The 17,347-nt window shown below is 43.1% G+C and overlaps 1 protein-coding gene across 1 annotated transcript in view; it reads right to left on the bottom strand.

Moving 5' to 3' along the window:
* Positions 1-1,744: 1,744 nt before the first annotated feature.
* LOC308303684 (SUN domain-containing protein 1-like) overlaps positions 1,745-17,347 on the bottom strand; it is an 84,893-nt gene continuing 69,290 nt past the window's right edge. Inside the window, exon 22 of the mRNA XM_080748142.1 lies at positions 1,745-1,900. Coding sequence (XP_080604268.1) covers positions 1,838-1,900 — 63 coding nt within the window. The 3' untranslated portion in view covers positions 1,745-1,837. The remainder of the gene's footprint in view (positions 1,901-17,347) is intronic.

Raw genomic sequence — 17,347 nt, 5'->3', positions numbered from 1 at the left:
GAAGTTATGCCATGTAGTACAAACACTACCTGAAGAATTAAGTTGTCGTGAACAAATAAACTGGCCAAAGGTTCTCTGCTCCGTAGGAAACACCTGAAAGACGACCCAGAAAAACCCACAGCTTCTGCATATCCTCACCGCCGTCTCTCCATGCCCCACCGTCATCATCACCATCATCGTCATCATCGTAATCCGATCACTGGACTTAAGGACTTTTTAATTCATATTTTCTTTTTTCATTCTTTATTCTTTCTTTTTATTTGTTTATTCAATTTTAATTCTGTCTTTATTCATCTGTACAAACGATGAAATATTGTGTCATGTCTCTTTAACTTTAAGGATTTATTACAGTTCCCTTTAAAAAAAATGTACAGTTCTTTTTGAAAATTTGAATTTCTAAATATCACTGTCTTCATATTATTATTATTATTATTATTACCCTGATAAAATGTTTAATGTGGAGGTCATATGAACCTCATACAAAAATTAAAGGGTAGATTGATAAGATAAGAATTATGATACATAATTCATGATTTGTGTATGAGGCTCATATGACCATATAATATATATTATGAACTGAACTTACAGTATAAGAGACCACATTTTGGTCGGATACTTTAAGCTCAGGCTAAAAGATTGCAGGTCATGGTAACTTTGGTTGCCCTGGCTACGAAATCATGATATACTGTATGTCACTAGTGGAAAATTACCAACACTATGTATCACTGACTTCCTTGTTATGATCTGGGAACAAATCAATGAGTCCCACGACTTCTACTGTTATAATGTCACTGTCTTTCTTCCTTGTTATGATCTGGGAACAAATGAATGAGTCCCACGATCTTACTGTCATAAACTGTACTCTTTATATACTGTTCTCCTCCATCTTGGAGGAGAGAGAGATTTAGAAAGCTGCCGCTATGGTATGCTTACTGTCTGTCTTCCTTGTCTGCTCTCTTAAAATACAGCAATCTAAGATATAGTCCTTTGGTCTCTTTGTCTTATTTTAATTATGGATTTATAGATCCATACTTATTTAACTTTAATTAATTTATTTAACAGGCTTCTACAACACCAGCCCCTAATTGGGCATAATATGCACAATTACAAAAATACATTTATAGAAGCAGTTAACATGAGAAAATCATAAATCAAGGCTATGTGGTATGTGTGATGTAATTAAGCTTTGAGTCTTCTGATGTCACTGTAAAGAAAGAAAAAGGAGAAAGATTGAGAAGAGAACTTTGGTTATAGTCTGCAACTCAGCGGCCTCCCATTGCCACCAGCACTTGACAGGTTGGTTCACTTCTCTCTCTCTTGGTTGACTGGAGAGGGCTCAATGTAGCCCTCACACCACCACAGGAAGTCCAGGTCCCTTCCCTCTGGCAGATGACAGCTTCTCTTCAGGTTGAGTTGTTGTTTTGTTGTCGGTTCTGGGATCTCCATGAAGGCATGATGTTCCTGATCCATTCTCTCTGTGTGCATGATGGATATAGCATTGGTGGCAACACTGGAGCAGCCCCTCTTGCTCCTACTGTTAGTTCCACCTCGACGTTGTGGACCCCCACTAAGAACCCAGGCCACTTTGGTTCTCACTGCATGGGGCCCATCTCCCTGACTGTTGATTGGCACAACTGAAAACATAAAGGTGTCCCCACCACCGGCCCCAATATGACCATGTGATGTTGGTGGGTTAGCAGTTGCTTTGCTGTTTGCTGGTTCCTTGGTTGGCTCCATCTGTTCTGAGGATTTTCCTTCATCCTGATTTTCCAATGTGTGATTGCTCTTCTTGCCTTGGCTGGAAGGGGAGGAGTGTCCTTTCTCCACCACAGCAACATCAGTGTCCAAACTGCTTCCATTGTGCTCCCTCAGACCCTGTATCTGACTGGGAGCTTGGCTCCTATTTGAGGAAACAAGTTTAGTGTCCTGTGTGTCATCAAAATAGCTTTTCACAATTTTGTCAATGACCTCCAGACTTAGCTCTGGAGGGTCGTCGTCTGAACACCAGTCTTCTGACATTTTTGCAATAACCTCCGGACTAAGTTCTGGAGGATCATCTGACCACCAGTCTTCTGTGTACAAAGCCATGCTCTTCTCTTCACAATTTAAGTTCAGTTTTTTTGTTGCACTTGCTGCGTGATGTCCGATATAGTGTGAGCTTTTTCTTTTAACCACACAATAAAGTGCTGCAGCTCACGTACAGTGCAAAAAACGAACAGTCAAAAATAAAACGGCAGTGGCAGTGCCACGCAAATGTATGTCACAAATAAAAGTCCAACAGTGACAATACAAAAAACTAATACAAACGGACTGTAGAAAACATGTCACCTTTAAAAGTCTGACAGTGACAAATGAAAAAGGATGGCAATTGATGGAGCAAACGATCACCAATAAAAGCTCAGTGCGGTAAAACAAAAATAACTCTAATAGTTAAATGCTGTTTTTCTTTAGAGCTTGTTTTGTTACATACCGAGCTCTGGCCTTGTTGTGCAAATTCTGCAAAAGCGATCAGGTTACCAATCCTTTTATTCAACTTTGTCTTCAACATTTGCTCCCATACGGTGACTGCCCCTTCCCCCTCACCTGTCCATAATTATGCCCTCTGTTGTAATCAAACCCAGCCTGGGAGAGGCGTGCCCTTAATTAGTGCCCAAATTGGCCAATAATTGAATTAACTTTAATCTAATAATAATAATACAAAATAATATGCTAAATCAGTCATACGGCTTCTACAAGATATTTAGATATTCATTTTCCCCCTTCCAGGACCTTCCTATACAAACCCATTATAACTTCAAACTCCATTTTAACCATGATAGATTCAATTAAAACACTTGTCCTTTTTTCTGGTGACTCCTGACACCCTCCGAATACGTGAGCAGGCCGTGTTATTTCGATAACATTTTTCATTGATTTCTATACATTTTTGGGGGAAATGAAAATTATTAAATACAACAAAAGATAAATGAAAAACTTTATCGAAAAAAACACGGCCTGCTCACGTATTCGGAGGGTGTCTCCAGAAAAAAGTACAGTTGTTTTCATTTAATCTAGCGTGGTTAAAATGGAGTTTGAAGTTATAATGGGTTTGTATAGGAAGGTCCTGGAAGGGGGCAAAATGGGGGACGTGAATATCAAATATCTAAATACGGAATGAAGACATTCAAAAACTGTCCTGGGTGTGCCCAAAAGCCTGATTAGATGATAAAATTACAAGAGTTTTTTTTTTAAAGTGAAATATCTATTTTGTAGTTTGTTTAACCCATTTAGACCAGGAATGCATCCTAGATTTGAACCACTTTAATCAAATATTTGCACCAATATGCTGTTATAGTGCATAGCAGTGGGAGTGGTTTACTGGTGCCACAAAATAAATCTGCCTTTCATTTTCGCATAGACTTTTACAAAAATATTTTAAGAATAGACGCAAGCCATCCTAACCTGACTGCGCCAGATGGTGGCAGCAGTGCGTATGCCTGCATAACGCTCTGCCTTACATCCGGGATTGCTCGGGCAGACCCAATGTAAGGGGCGGGCCATTTTTTCCAATTCTTTAGCAGGTGATTGGATGGGGCCGTCTCTATCACAGTCTGGGAGTGCCAACTCCAACCACCCATAATCCGCCTCCTGGGTTTCCACGTGGTCTGCAATCAGACTCTATTGGCTCAGAGCCGCTCAGAGCCCGCCCGTAGTCTGCCGCTGATTCGTCCGGCCCGGGACTTTACGAGTGTTATCAACTCTCCCTGAGCAATCTCAGATGGCAAAGGCAGAGCGTTATGCAGGCATACGCACTGCTGCCACCATCTGGCGCAGTCAGGTTAAAGCCATCCAGGATCCTGGTTAATCCCGACCATAAAACCTTTGATTCTGTGCAAAGAAAAGTATATTTGTTCTATGTTTTGTTTATTATTAGCTTATTGAGAAAATCCTTAAATTCCATCTTGAGTCAATCAACTTTATTCGTGTAGATTCAGAGGACCATTAAAAAAGAAAAACAACAACATAAAAACACTAGCATGTAAAAAGAACACCCTATGTATGTTTAAAAAAAAATCAGCTTTGACAAGAGAGGCGATCATACCAGTGGTTACTAAAAGAAGATACTTGTAGTACTGAGACTCTGATAAGGGCTTTAGGAGACATTCAGGCGCGCTACACACAGTTGCGACAGCTATCGTGTCCGTATCGTCAGAATGAGTGGGGGAGGGGAGATCCAATTCATTGTCAATGAAGGTCACGTGGTTTTTTGTCGTTGCCGTGTCTCACGCATATATGTGATTGCGGCCTTAGAGATAGGGCCACAGCTGCATAGACACTTAACAAAACAAAAACACCAAGGAACACTGATGGATTAATATTATTTAATATAATATTAATATAATGTGTACCAATTTGTGTATAACAGTCAAATATCTTAATTCTTTGATTGTGCTGTTTGCCACCCTGTGTTCCAAAACAAACCCTGTTGTTTTAACTTTGTTGTTCCTACAGCCTTGACACTGTACAAGGGCCTGATACAGTATGTAACTGTTGTGTTCTGAATCTGACCACTGATAAAGGTCAGGTCAGCCGATGAGGTGAACACGGTCACCTATTACATCATACTGTTAAAGTAACTATATAAAGCCATGTCAACTGTCTATTAGAGGAAGAACCAACGATGGGTGTACTGTACTTGCTACAATTTGAACTCTGAACTATATTTTCAATACAACTAACAAAAAACGGAATTACGCTGGTGTGGACTCATTTCTTGTGTGCGAGTACTTTATTATGGTCGGGGAAAACTGTTTATCCATATGGAATATAATAATCCTTCCATCAAATGGCCCTACTCGATGCCGGATTAGCTCTGAGGAGATATTGGGGACTCAACTTTGTTGGACTCATCTCTTCTCCTCCGCTGCTAGAACCAGTTAACAACCAGTCGAGGATATTATCAGATGTTTCCCCTGACTCCCACGGATTATCACTGAAATGACTCTCTCCCACACGTTTTTCCTCCTGCGAGTACTGTATCAACATATTGATAAAATCTCACAACGGAAAAGTCTGAAGAAAGCCGAAATGGAGGTGGCCAGGCTTGGGATTCTAGCTCTGGCACAGCTGCGCTGGGCGGCTGCTGAGAGAGAGAGAATGAGAGAAGAAAAGGAGACAGCCTTCAGAATCGGACAGCCAGCCTCTGCCTTCCTCACACCGTGCCACACCAGGGGCCTTTCACAGACAGTCTCTCTCCCCTCATCTCTCCGCACAGAGACTTGAGAGGCATGCTTCATTCTCACACACTAAGTCCTAATTCATCACAATCCGGGGTACAGACGTTTGTACCTGCTAAGTTAGAGACTAGCTATCTCTAGCCCAAGCTGCGTTTTTATTGTTTAATGTTTTTTTAGTCTATTGTTTTGTCGCTTTTTGTTGCACGTTTGGGCCATAGCAGCCGTTTGGCCACGGATAACTGCGGTCCCAGTTGACGTTTCATTGCGCAATAAGAGTCATCCTCTCAGTCCTCGTGTTGGACTGATGCCCAGGCGCTGAAACGTAACTAGTTGGCGTTATATGCACAAATCCCTCCCGGTTGACCCACAGGGGTAACCGTCAAAACAGTTTGCACCACAAATCCCTCCCGGTTGATCCCCTGGGATAACCATCAGTTAGCAGTTTGCATGAATTTGCAATGTTAGGAGATTTTGGGGAATTTGCAATGTTACGGTAGGAGATTTTACGCTTACATGTCGTGTTTTATCTGGTGGTGTGTTTCGTTTTTTAGTCGTATTATTATTATTCTAATTTCCGTTTCAGGCCACTCTGAGATGTTGAATAAAGGAGCTTTTTATCTCAGAGACTCTATCCACCCCATAACTCTGTGAGCGCTCCCAAGAACATTTAATTAAACATGGCCAGTCCATCAGGCAAGTCAAGGCCTACCACTCGAAAACTTGGACCCACTGCTGAAGCCACTGGGACCCACTGCTGAAGCCCCCTGCTCCGAGAAGCAGTGTTTTTATTGTGTAAAACCTGGACCCACACGGATGAGATGTTACAATCTAAACCCAGAACCTCCTTTTAACCCGGACCTCAAGTCACTCTGGAAGATCACCGGGGACTCCCATTTACCAGCAATACCTAAAACCTTTCCTGGAACATTTCAATGGATATGTGTGGAGCTGCGGAGAAATTGGACATTGCCACTGGATGCCACTCAAACCTCATTAGGAAGGAACAGAGAACACAAACAATGTTTTCAGATGCTGAACACAGAGGGGCTTGACACAATGCCCCCCCAGCCGAACCTGGCTGGCACTGCCTTTCAAAATCACAACGCGATGGGACGCGTTGTGAGCTTGTAGATCTGCTATGTGACTTTCTGGATTACAATGTCTCTAAAAGAACAAACACTCTTTTGACCCTGGGGACGCATAGATAATGGTACTATATTTATAGTTTACTTTTGACTAAGTACTAGGGCTTTCACCAACTAGTCGACTAGTTGACTAGTCAACTAGTATAACCACTAGTCGATCTTGTAGGTACTAGTCGAAAAGTCTATAACAAAAATAAAATAAAATATTTTCGTTTTTTTTTATTTTTTTTATGAAGACCTAGCAAACTCATTTCAATTCGATTATAGTTGTTTTATTTCTAACAACCATTACAAACAGAATATTATTATCCAGTCACACACACACACACACACACACACACACACACACACACACCTTGCTGCATCTGCCTACCGGGGGTTAATCCCAAGACAGTGCTGGAGTTCACCCAGAGTTCACCCAAAGTGATGAAAGTCTGCGCGTCTGCAGTGCACACAGCAGTGAGTTGTGAGAATAGTCCTACACAATATAGTTGTTTAACAGTATAACATCGTAGCGCGATCAAATCAGCAAGTGAGGACAGCCGAGTTCTTGCTACAACAGACCGACCGATCGCGACGTTCCGCACGTTCGAGAAGTAATTAAAGGACAGAGGAGTGTTTGTGTTGTGCAGCGAGCTAGCCTGGCTAGCCTGGCTAGCCGACCATGCAAATGGAAATGGATATGTGATTTGTTTACGAGAGAGAGACAGCATCTAATGGTGAGTCCAAGCATGGGTTTCTATTACTGTAGCAGCTAAAATGGATGTGCATTGTGAAATGCTGGTCTGTTATGTTGCGTTAACGTGCACACATGGGTTTGTGTGAGTATCCGTTGTCATGGTAACTTGGCTGCTGTGAAAAGCCGTGACACAGCGCTCTTTATTATGACATAATATGTTAACGACTAGTCGACTAGTCGACTACCAGTGGCTTCAACTAGTCGATCTGTAAAAAATGCTTGAAGTGAAAGCCCTACTAAGTACGTGTTAAATGTTTTTGATATATTGTCTGTCTAATCCTCTCTAATCCTATTTTTCTCCCCTGGTTACATTTTGGTTTGTCTATCATGAAAGAAGAAAACAAAAAAATCAAACCAAGGTGAAGTGAGCGGTGCTACAGGATTCATGTGTTCTGTGCAGTACTGTACAGTGTGTGCTTATCTTGCTTATGCTGCTGGCTTGCTGGCGCTTATGCTTGCCCGCGCTTGCTTGACCGATGCTTACATTTTGGTTTATGGTTTATTATTGTTTTATTTTGAAAAAAAAACTATGAGGGAATTGCTGGATAATTTAAGTTTTTATTTCATTTTTCTTATTTTACTTTGAGAGGCCACGAGTCGCTTCTCAACATTTTTACTCTCTGTTTGACCTTGCTCCCTGCCTCCCTCTCTCGAAATGGGTCTCACTTTCTTTTTGTTAGGAATTATGTGCACATATGACCTTTGGTCTTGGTTTCTCTCTCTCCCTCTCTCTCGCTCAAAAGGGGTTTCATTCACTCTTGTCACGACTCCCCCAGCCTTGTTTTTCATTCCAATGTAGTACTGATAACAACCAACGCTTGGGATATATATGTTACAGGGTAACTGGGTAACTCAGGGAGACTGTGGTAAGAGCGCTCGTTTTGTAGTTCACCACACACTAATCACCACCAGATGGCGACGCAGCCATTCAATAGTGAAGGCGCTGACGTCACTCGTTTGCGACTCTTTCTTTATTTACTAGCCTAGCCTAGCCTAGCCTAGCCTAGCCTAGCCTAGCTTAGCCATTAGCTCCATTGTAGTCACTTGGACAGGGCGTTTATCGTGGGCTTGCCCAGGCCTTACGGCCTGGGCATAAATATAACGATTGCATTCACCACGGCTTCGTAACTCGCGCGGCGCTCCGCCGGCCGCGCGGCCCTGGCCCGCTCTTCGCGGCCACTCGCGCCTGCGGCGCTCGGGGGCGAAGAGCAGGACCAAGGTCCGCTGGCCTTCGTGCCGCTTGCAATGTCGTGGACAATCGAGTGGCTCCGCCTGGAGGACGTTGTTGTTGCGACCGCTTGTTCCGCCCTGTGCGGCACGGCAAGCGCTCCGTTTCTCTAATTCTCTGAGACGCAAAAAAACCGTGACATATATATTTGAATCTGTTTCCATGCCCCTAATGTATTAATTATTGTTTTCCATCAATGACAGGTGGTAGGGATTATTTTTACTTTATTTATTTCATTTTATGGGACAGGACGGACTTGACATGGGCAGAACAGGTATAGCGGAACTCCACTAACTCGCTACCAACTTGACTAACTTACTGATGGACTGTTTTATTTCAATTTTATTTTAACCAGTTTAATTTGATGACTGTTTATTTTATTTTAACCAGTTTTCTCCTGTCCTCCTGTTTTGTCGTCAAAAACACCATATCCTGTGAAAACCGTTCCTCTTGCAGAGAACGGGTAAACAACTGACTGACTCTGTTGGGAATTGTTTTTCATTCCTTTCAGAACATAACAAAAACACAACTGATAGCCCTGTTTTATTCGACTTTTAATTTCTCCCAGGTTGGTTTATTTTGGGTAAACCTTCATTCTCTTTACTCGAGTAAAGGTACTTAAGTTACGTACTCCCCAGCTGCCGACTGCAGGTGGGGACCTTGTTCAGAATATATAACAAAAAAACAACTAGGAGCTCCATTTTAACCTTTACAACCCAAACATACACAAACATAAAAAACACAGGAAAGATTGCACCACCCCTGTGATAAAGTGCATCTAGTCAATCGGTCGCATTATACCCTGAAAAAAAAAAAACTCGTAGCTAGCTTGCCTGCCTGCCTGCCTGCCTGCCTGCCTCAAACCAAGGCCCTAACTCACCAAGGCCCTGCTTGGCATTACTAATTAACGTACGTCTTTTTTATGCCCATCTCCATGTATGGGCATACCATATATTGTATGTATATGGATACATACCAGTAAGACTCCCTAATCGGGAGATAAGCGACCGTTGGTCGCTTATCTCCTGTCACACTGCTGACATCAGTATGACATCACACCGTACACAAATGACCCTTATATAAGACCGGCATTATCTACCGACAGATTAGTAACAAGATGTCAAAATCATTGAAGGTTTACCCTACTAACCAACTGTTTACCATAGCAACCATGTTTTTTACCTTAGCAACCAACTGTTTACCCTAGCAACCAACTGTTTACCACAGCAACCATGTTTTTTTTACCCTAGCAACCAACTGTTTACCCTAGCAACCAATTGTTTACCATAGCAACCATGTTTTCTTACCCTAGCAACCAACTGTTTACCCTAGCAACCAACTGTTTACCATAGCAACCATGTTTTTTACAGGGCCTGGGATTGATGACATCAGAAATCTCCATATATGGGCATGAAAGGGATTTTGTTTCTGGAAATATGTCTGTGGGGTGCCACATTTGGAATAAAACACTTACATCACACATCTGGATATCCATACAGCCCATCTAGTTTGCCTGTGTCCATTTATGCCCATATATCTGATGACATTGGGACAATGATCTCCATATATGGGCATAAAACTTATGTTAATTAGTAAAGCCTGGGGATCTCCATATATGGGCATGAGGGGTACCCTAAAAGGGCATCATCTGGGAATAGCAAATATAGTTATCCTAGAAAGTGAAAATCTTACATCAAAGGCCATAACTACCTACCTACCACCATACTGCATTCCTCATTAAACTACCTACCAGTAAGATGCCTAAGGGAGAAAAGCAAAGGGCGAGGTTGCACCATTTCTTGGTCTTCTGGCCAGTGATGTATATCGGACCATTTAACCATATATGGAGACATCTGGTACCCATAGATATTCACAGATATGGGCTTAATATTGATGACATAAGGGATCTCCATATATGGGCGTAAAAGGGATTTGGTTCCCCTGGCATCACAGGGATCTCCATATATGGGAATAAAATGGATTTGGTTACCCTGGCAACACGGGGATCTCCATATCTCCATATATGGGCATAAAAGGGATTTGGTTCCCCTGGCATCACAGGGATCTCCATATATGGGCATAAAAGGGATTTGGTTCCCCTGACATTACAGTGATGTCAGTGGCTGGTTCTACAGAGGGGATCTCCATTTATGGGCATAAAAGGGAATGTATGTATGATGATGTCAGATATCATAGACGTCATAGGACTTTCACATAACGAATAACTGAGTAAGCATGTAAACCCGTAAAATCTATATTTGGGCATGGCTGATTTATGACCTCATCATGATGACACGAGCAAACACAGCTGAATTGTATAAATGATCAGTGCAGAAACCAACAGAAGTATTTGACCAAGACTCTTGATCTTCAAGAACCCTGAGAACCTGTATTGTTTGGTATTTTACCATTTTTGATGTTTCTAAATGTTGAACTGGACTTTACATCGTGAAATCTGTCGGTAGATAATGCCGGTCTTATATAAGGGTCATTTGTGTAGGGTGTGATGTCATACTGATGTCAGCAGTGTGATGTCATACTGATGTCAGCAGCTATGTCTCTATATATGGAGTTATATGTTGTTCGTGTCCAAATATGGGGCTTGTGAGGTCAGACTTAGTGAGATTCGTCGGTTATCTCCATATATGGAGGGATGTAGGATAAAAAACATGGTTGCTATGGTAAACAGTTGGTTGCTAGGGTAAAAAAATGGTTGCTATGGTAAACAGTTGGTTGCTAGGGTAAAAAAACATGGTTGCTATGGTAAACAGTTGGTTGCTAGGGTAAACAGTTGGTTGCTAGGGTAAAACCATGGTTGCTAAGGTGGTTGCTAACGTACACTAACAGACCAGCAACAACAGACTGTTGCCACAGCAACGTACACAAAGGTTTGTGTACACATGTGGTGTGATGTCATACTGATGCGGAGATATGAGCAGGGCAAAGGTGTGACGTGTGACGTGTGACCGACCGACCGACCGACCGACCGACGGACGGCCGGTGGAGGTTTTGATACCAGTAAGACTCCCTAATCGGGAGATAAGCGACCGTTGGTCGCTTATCTCCACAAATAGGCCAAAAGTTTGTTTTACCAATTATCAAGACATACGGGCAGTTGACAGTTTGCCATGGTTACTCATTGAAGTTGAATCTCCATATATGGAGATAACCTACGCACCTACGCATCACACTAAGTCTGACCTCACCAGCCCATATTTGGGCATGAGCAACTTATGTCTCCATATATGGAGATATGATGACATCACGCCACATCATCGGCTGAGGACTGTGTGATGTCATCATACAATACACAAACGAGCCCTACAGTATAAAGGGGCAATTCTTGCCAGGAAAGAAGCATTTCTTCGACTCAGACCTTATCGCCAGGGTTGGCTTATAGCAGCTGTCGGTAGATAATGCCGGTCTTATATACTCATTGAAGTTGAATCTCCATATATGGAGATAACCTACGCATCACACTAAGTCTGACCTCACCAGCCCATATTTGGGCATGAGCAACTTATGTCTCCATATATGGAGATATGATGACATCACACAGTCCTCAGCCATCAGCCATGCTCTTTTATGCCCATATATGGAGATATCATCTGTCTGTCACTTCTATGTCCAAATATGGAGTTCTGTGTCAGCCATTCCCACATCTATCTATACTACAAGGGGACAAATACTCATATTTGTTGATTATTTTGGTTTCTATGGTTACCAGATAAAGATATTTCACTTTGCACAATTTGTTGATTTTTAGTTGCTATGGTTACTTGATAAAGGCCTTTCACTCGTTTGTTGATATTTTGCCACACATGATCTCCAAATTTGGATAAAGGCCTTTCACTCGTTTGTTGATATTTTGCCACACATGATCTCCAAATTTGGGCATGGTGCATTGTATGACATCACGCCACATCATCAGCTGTGGACTCTGTGATGTCATCGTATCTATATGAGCAGGGCAAAGGTGTGACGTGTGACCGACCGACGGACGGACGGCCGGTGGAGGTTTTCATTGCGACCGTCAGGGAGCAGTTTACTATGAAAACCTCCACCGGCCGTCCGTCCGTCAGTCGGCAGACGAAGTTCTGTGCAGTTCTTTGCAGTCCTTTGCAAGTTCTTTGCAGTTCTTTGCAGTCCTTTGCAAGTTCTTTGCAGTCCTTTGCAGACTTTTTGGTGTGGAGAGGCCTTTAGTCTGACCTCACCAGCCCATATTTGGGCATGAGCAACTTATGTCTCCATATATGGAGATATGATGACATCACACAGTCCTCAGCCGATGATGTGGCGTGATGTCATACAATACACAAACGAGCCCTACAGTATAAAGGGTCAATTCTTGCCAGGAAAGAAGCATTTCTTCGACTCAGACCTTATCGCCAGGGTTGGCTTATAGCAGCTGTCGGTAGATAATGCCGGTCTTATATACTCATTGAAGTTGAATCTCCATATATGGAGATAACCTACGCATCACACTAAGTCTGACCTCACCAGCCCATATTTGGGCATGAGCAACTTATGTCTCCATATATGGAGTCATCGTATCGCATCAGTATATAGGGCTTGTTTGTTTATTGTATGACATCACGCCACATCATCAGCTGTGGACTCTGTGATGTCATCGTATCTCCATATATGGCCATCTCCGTATATGGAGATATAAGTCGTCCATGCCCAAGACTCCCTAATCGGGAGATAAGCGACCGTTGGTCGCTTATCTCCACAAATAGGCCAAAAGTTTGTTTTACCAATTATCAAGTTGAATCTCCATATATGTAGATAACCTACGCATCACACTAAAGGCCACTTTTAACCGCACAGATTCGTCGACGATTCGGCGGCGGAAGGCTGCGGATAGCGTCGGCTGCCGAACGGGAGCTCATCGTCAGGTTTTCGGCAGCGGGTCGGGAGCGTTATCGACCGAGAACTGGGAAACTGGACTTGCTCGGTTTTGTTGAGTCGGTCCCTTGTCCGTCGGCAGTCAAATGAGCCAACGAGAGCGGATAAAATAAAAGACAACACACAATCCGCTGGTAGCTATCTGTTTGGCATACATACTGTTTCCACACAGTCACAGAGGACACCGAGACAACACACTACACACAACTGAACTGAATAAAGTGGGCGCGAGTGAACTGCGAGAAAGGTGCTTGATTGTATAATATCCACGTCCACGTTTCAACTGGGTCCAGTTTGGCACCGGCTTCGACTGCTCTCTTCGCATTCAATCCGACTTTTTCACCATTTCTCAGACGTTTGAATGCAGAGAATATGCACTGGGTATCCACGGAGGAGTATCCTCCGTGGATACTTTGAAGTACGCATGCGCCGATATCTCTCGCCTTGAATATTATTCCCCTCAGGGGAATCGAACCCAAACCGTGGGTTTGTTGCATCCGTGCTCTACTGACTGAGCTAATGAACGGATGAAGTGACTCCTTTTTTGTGCATTTATCTATGACGTGGATAGTGGGGTAGATGTTGATAGTGAGGGACTGAATATTTACTATTCTGTCCATAACGGCACATAACTCGGTAACGCGGCTGAGTGGGATTGGGCGCCGTTCCCACCGTTCGTCGCGGCAACTCGGCTCGCTAGCGCTCGCCTCGGTGGCGACTCACGGGGGTCATCGGCGCCCAATACCGCGCCGCTCCGTCAGGGTCAGTGGCGTGGAGCGTTACACTGGGGAACAGAGCACACTTGGCATCTGGTTCGAGGCTGGGAGTCACCTCAGGTTTTATTTTTGCGCTCCTCTGAGGTTGACCACTAGATGTCGACATTTTACTACTAATATCTCTGCATTGGTGAGTTATTGGATACTGAATATCCAAGTATCCTGGATACTTTCTGCATTGAAGAGTCTGAAAGCACGTGAATATTTCGCATTAAGTGCGTTGATATTAGAAGCAGGTGTTTGGTTACAGTTGGCATACATACTGTTTCCACACAGTCACAGAGGACACCGAGACAACACACTAAACACAACAGAATAAAGTGGGCTAGTAATAGTGCAGCAGCTGCCCGTGTTGTTGTTGTTTTTTTCTTCTCCTCTGCACGGGAACAGTCACGTACAGTGCCTCCGTGCCTACTAGTGGTTAGATTACCTCCTCTTTCAGCTGTGAAAAGCTGGATGTGTGCTTCAGCGTATGACGGTGCGTGTCGAGCATAGCAGACATACAAGCTCACAACGCTTCAAGTTCCGACATGTTGTGAGCTTGTAGCTCTGATATTTTCAATGCGCGACGTCACACCATCGTATCGTATGACAAAATAATACAACTGCACACAGCAGTGGAGGCAGAACGCTGAAGCAGCAACAAGCTGTTGTGAAAGTGTCAGATCATGATACAATTTTAAAGGATTATGATTGGTTTTAAAGGTTGTTCTACTTTATCCAAATAATAATATAAATAATAGGCTTAATAACAGCATTTTCCGACAGCGACGGCATGCAGGGACGATCAACTATGGAGTGAAAATAGCCTTTCAGACTACTGCCACCTCCTGGTTTGGAATGGTATTTCATGCGATCTCCCCGCGCATGCGCACAATTGCGTACAGTAAGTACAGTCGGCATACAGTCGGCAGACGAAGTTCTGTGCAGTTCTTTGCAGTCCTTTGCAAGTTCTTTGCAGTTCTTTGCAGTCCTTTGCAAGTTCTTTGCAGTCCTTTGCAGACTTTTTGGTGTGGAGAGGCCTTTAGTCTGACCTCACCAGCCCATATTTGGGCATGAGCAACTTATGTCTCCATATATGGAGATATGATGACATCACACAGTCCTCAGCCGATGATGTGGCGTGATGTCATACAATACACAAACGAGCCCTACAGTATAAAGGGTCAATTCTTGCCAGGAAAGAAGCATTTCTTCGACTCAGACCTTATCGCCAGGGTTGGCTTATAGCAGCTGTCGGTAGATAATGCCGGTCTTATATACTCATTGAAGTTGAATCTCCATATATGGAGATAACCTACGCATCACACTAAGTCTGACCTCACCAGCCCATATTTGGGCATGAGCAACTTATGTCTCCATATATGGAGATATGATGACATCACACAGTCCTCAGCCGATGATGTGGCGTGATGTCATACAATACACAAACGAGCCCTACAGTATAAAGGGGCAATTCTTGCCAGGAAAGAAGCATTTCTTCGACTCAGACCTTATCGCCAGGGTTATGCGATACGATGACATCACAGAGTCCACAGCTGATGATGTGGCGTGATGTCATACAATAAACAAACAAGCCCTATATACTGATGCGGAGATATGAGCAGGGCAAAGGTGTGACGTGTGACGTGTGACCGACCGACCGACCGACCGACGGACGGACGGCCGGTGGAGGTTTTCATAGTAAACTGCTCCCTGACGGTCGCAATAAAAAAAAGTCCATATATGGTCATTCCCAGAAAAAAAAGAAGAAAAAAGAATTATGCCCATACATGGAGATTTCTGATGTCATAAATCCCAGGCCTAAAATGAGAATGTTAGGGTACCCCTTATGCCCATATATGGAGATCCACAGACTTCAAAACAAGGCCCTAACTCACCAAGGCCCTGCTTGGCATTACTTACGTACGTTTTATGCCCATATATGGAGATTCCTATATTGTCAATATTAAAATTCACCTGTCTGGGTTATCAATCCTGATTGGATCAAATTAGTATCCTGACAATGCATGTTCTGTTTATTAAAGAATTGGAGAGACAGACATGGAGACTGTTATTGAACAAGCACTCTATAGCAATAATTACTATCAGAATATAGAGCTATTTAACACTTATTTTCACCAAAGAAAATCACTTACCCTACCTTTAAATGAACTCATGAAGAACCACCATGTTAAAACTGACCATATATTTGCATTACAACTGACACAACACAGTGACACAACAGTTGTGGTAATGTGGTTCAGTTCAATTCAATTCAATTTTATTAGAGTGTCAAATAACAGGTTATCTGTTATGGAGAGAGAGAACCCGAGCAGATACCTCACGGTACAAGGCCTCCACACTGAGCAAGCAATTTGTGACAATGGTAACGGGAAAAAAAAGACTCTTAAGGAGGAGGAAACGTCAGTTGTGTAGTCTAGTCAGCTATAATGCAGGGTCAGTTGTAATGTAATGTGGTGGGTGCTCTCCTACCTGGTGTGTGTTGGATGGTAGAGACAGTTGACAGTGAATCAACAGGTGGTTGGATGGATGAGAGAGTCGTATGTGATGTTCCAGTGGGAGGGTTGGTTGTTTGTGTCGTCTTCAAGTCTCCTGGGAAGTCAATGAATGTCTTTGTTATGTTCCGGACAGTCACCTGACATCTGACCTTCATCAGGTTGTTGTTGATGGTCAGAGTGGTGGAACATCCAGGCTTATTGTTTTTTATCAGTGTTCCATCCTTCTCCAGCCAGCTCAGCTTGGCACAGCTTACACCATGTTCAAACAGAGAACATGTTAACGTCCGTTCTGTCCCACTGTTTCCTCTGGTGACGTTCAGTACAGACAGATACAACCGTTTATCAAATCTTCCATTCTCAAATCGTCGACAGGTATAATGACCAGCATCTTCAGCTACGATGTCTTTAACAGTCAGAGAGCAGTTAGACTCCAAACTCTAACTCCAAACTCCAGACTCATTCTTTTTGCTTTAGATTTGCTTAATTTACTGATTTGAACAGGAACGGAGGAATCTTTTTCTTCATAAAGCCACGTAGTTGATTTACAGCCAGGATAATCAGGTACATTGTTACATCTCAGATTGACAGCATCTCCAGATCTTCTGTAGAAGTCAACAGGATCCAGTAGGTAAGTATTGTCGACTCCAAGCAAAAGAATGAAAAACAACTGAATCCATTTGATCCCGGACATTCTCTCTGATCTGTCGGTCTGTCTGTGTTTGGACCAGATACAGGCCTTCTTCCTAAGAAGAGAAGTGTGGCGTCTTTCTTAAAAAGTCTTCTGCACCGTGGTCAGCACCTCAGCTAGTTCCTCATTCATTATCTGCACAGTTT

This window comes from Nannobrachium achirus (genome assembly GCF_963921795.1).
Source record: "Nannobrachium achirus genome assembly, chromosome: 18".
In the NCBI taxonomy this organism is placed as follows: domain Eukaryota; kingdom Metazoa; phylum Chordata; class Actinopteri; order Myctophiformes; family Myctophidae; genus Nannobrachium; species Nannobrachium achirus.
The sequence above is the reverse complement of the archived record's forward strand: the minus strand, read 5'-3'. Positions and strand labels throughout refer to the sequence as shown.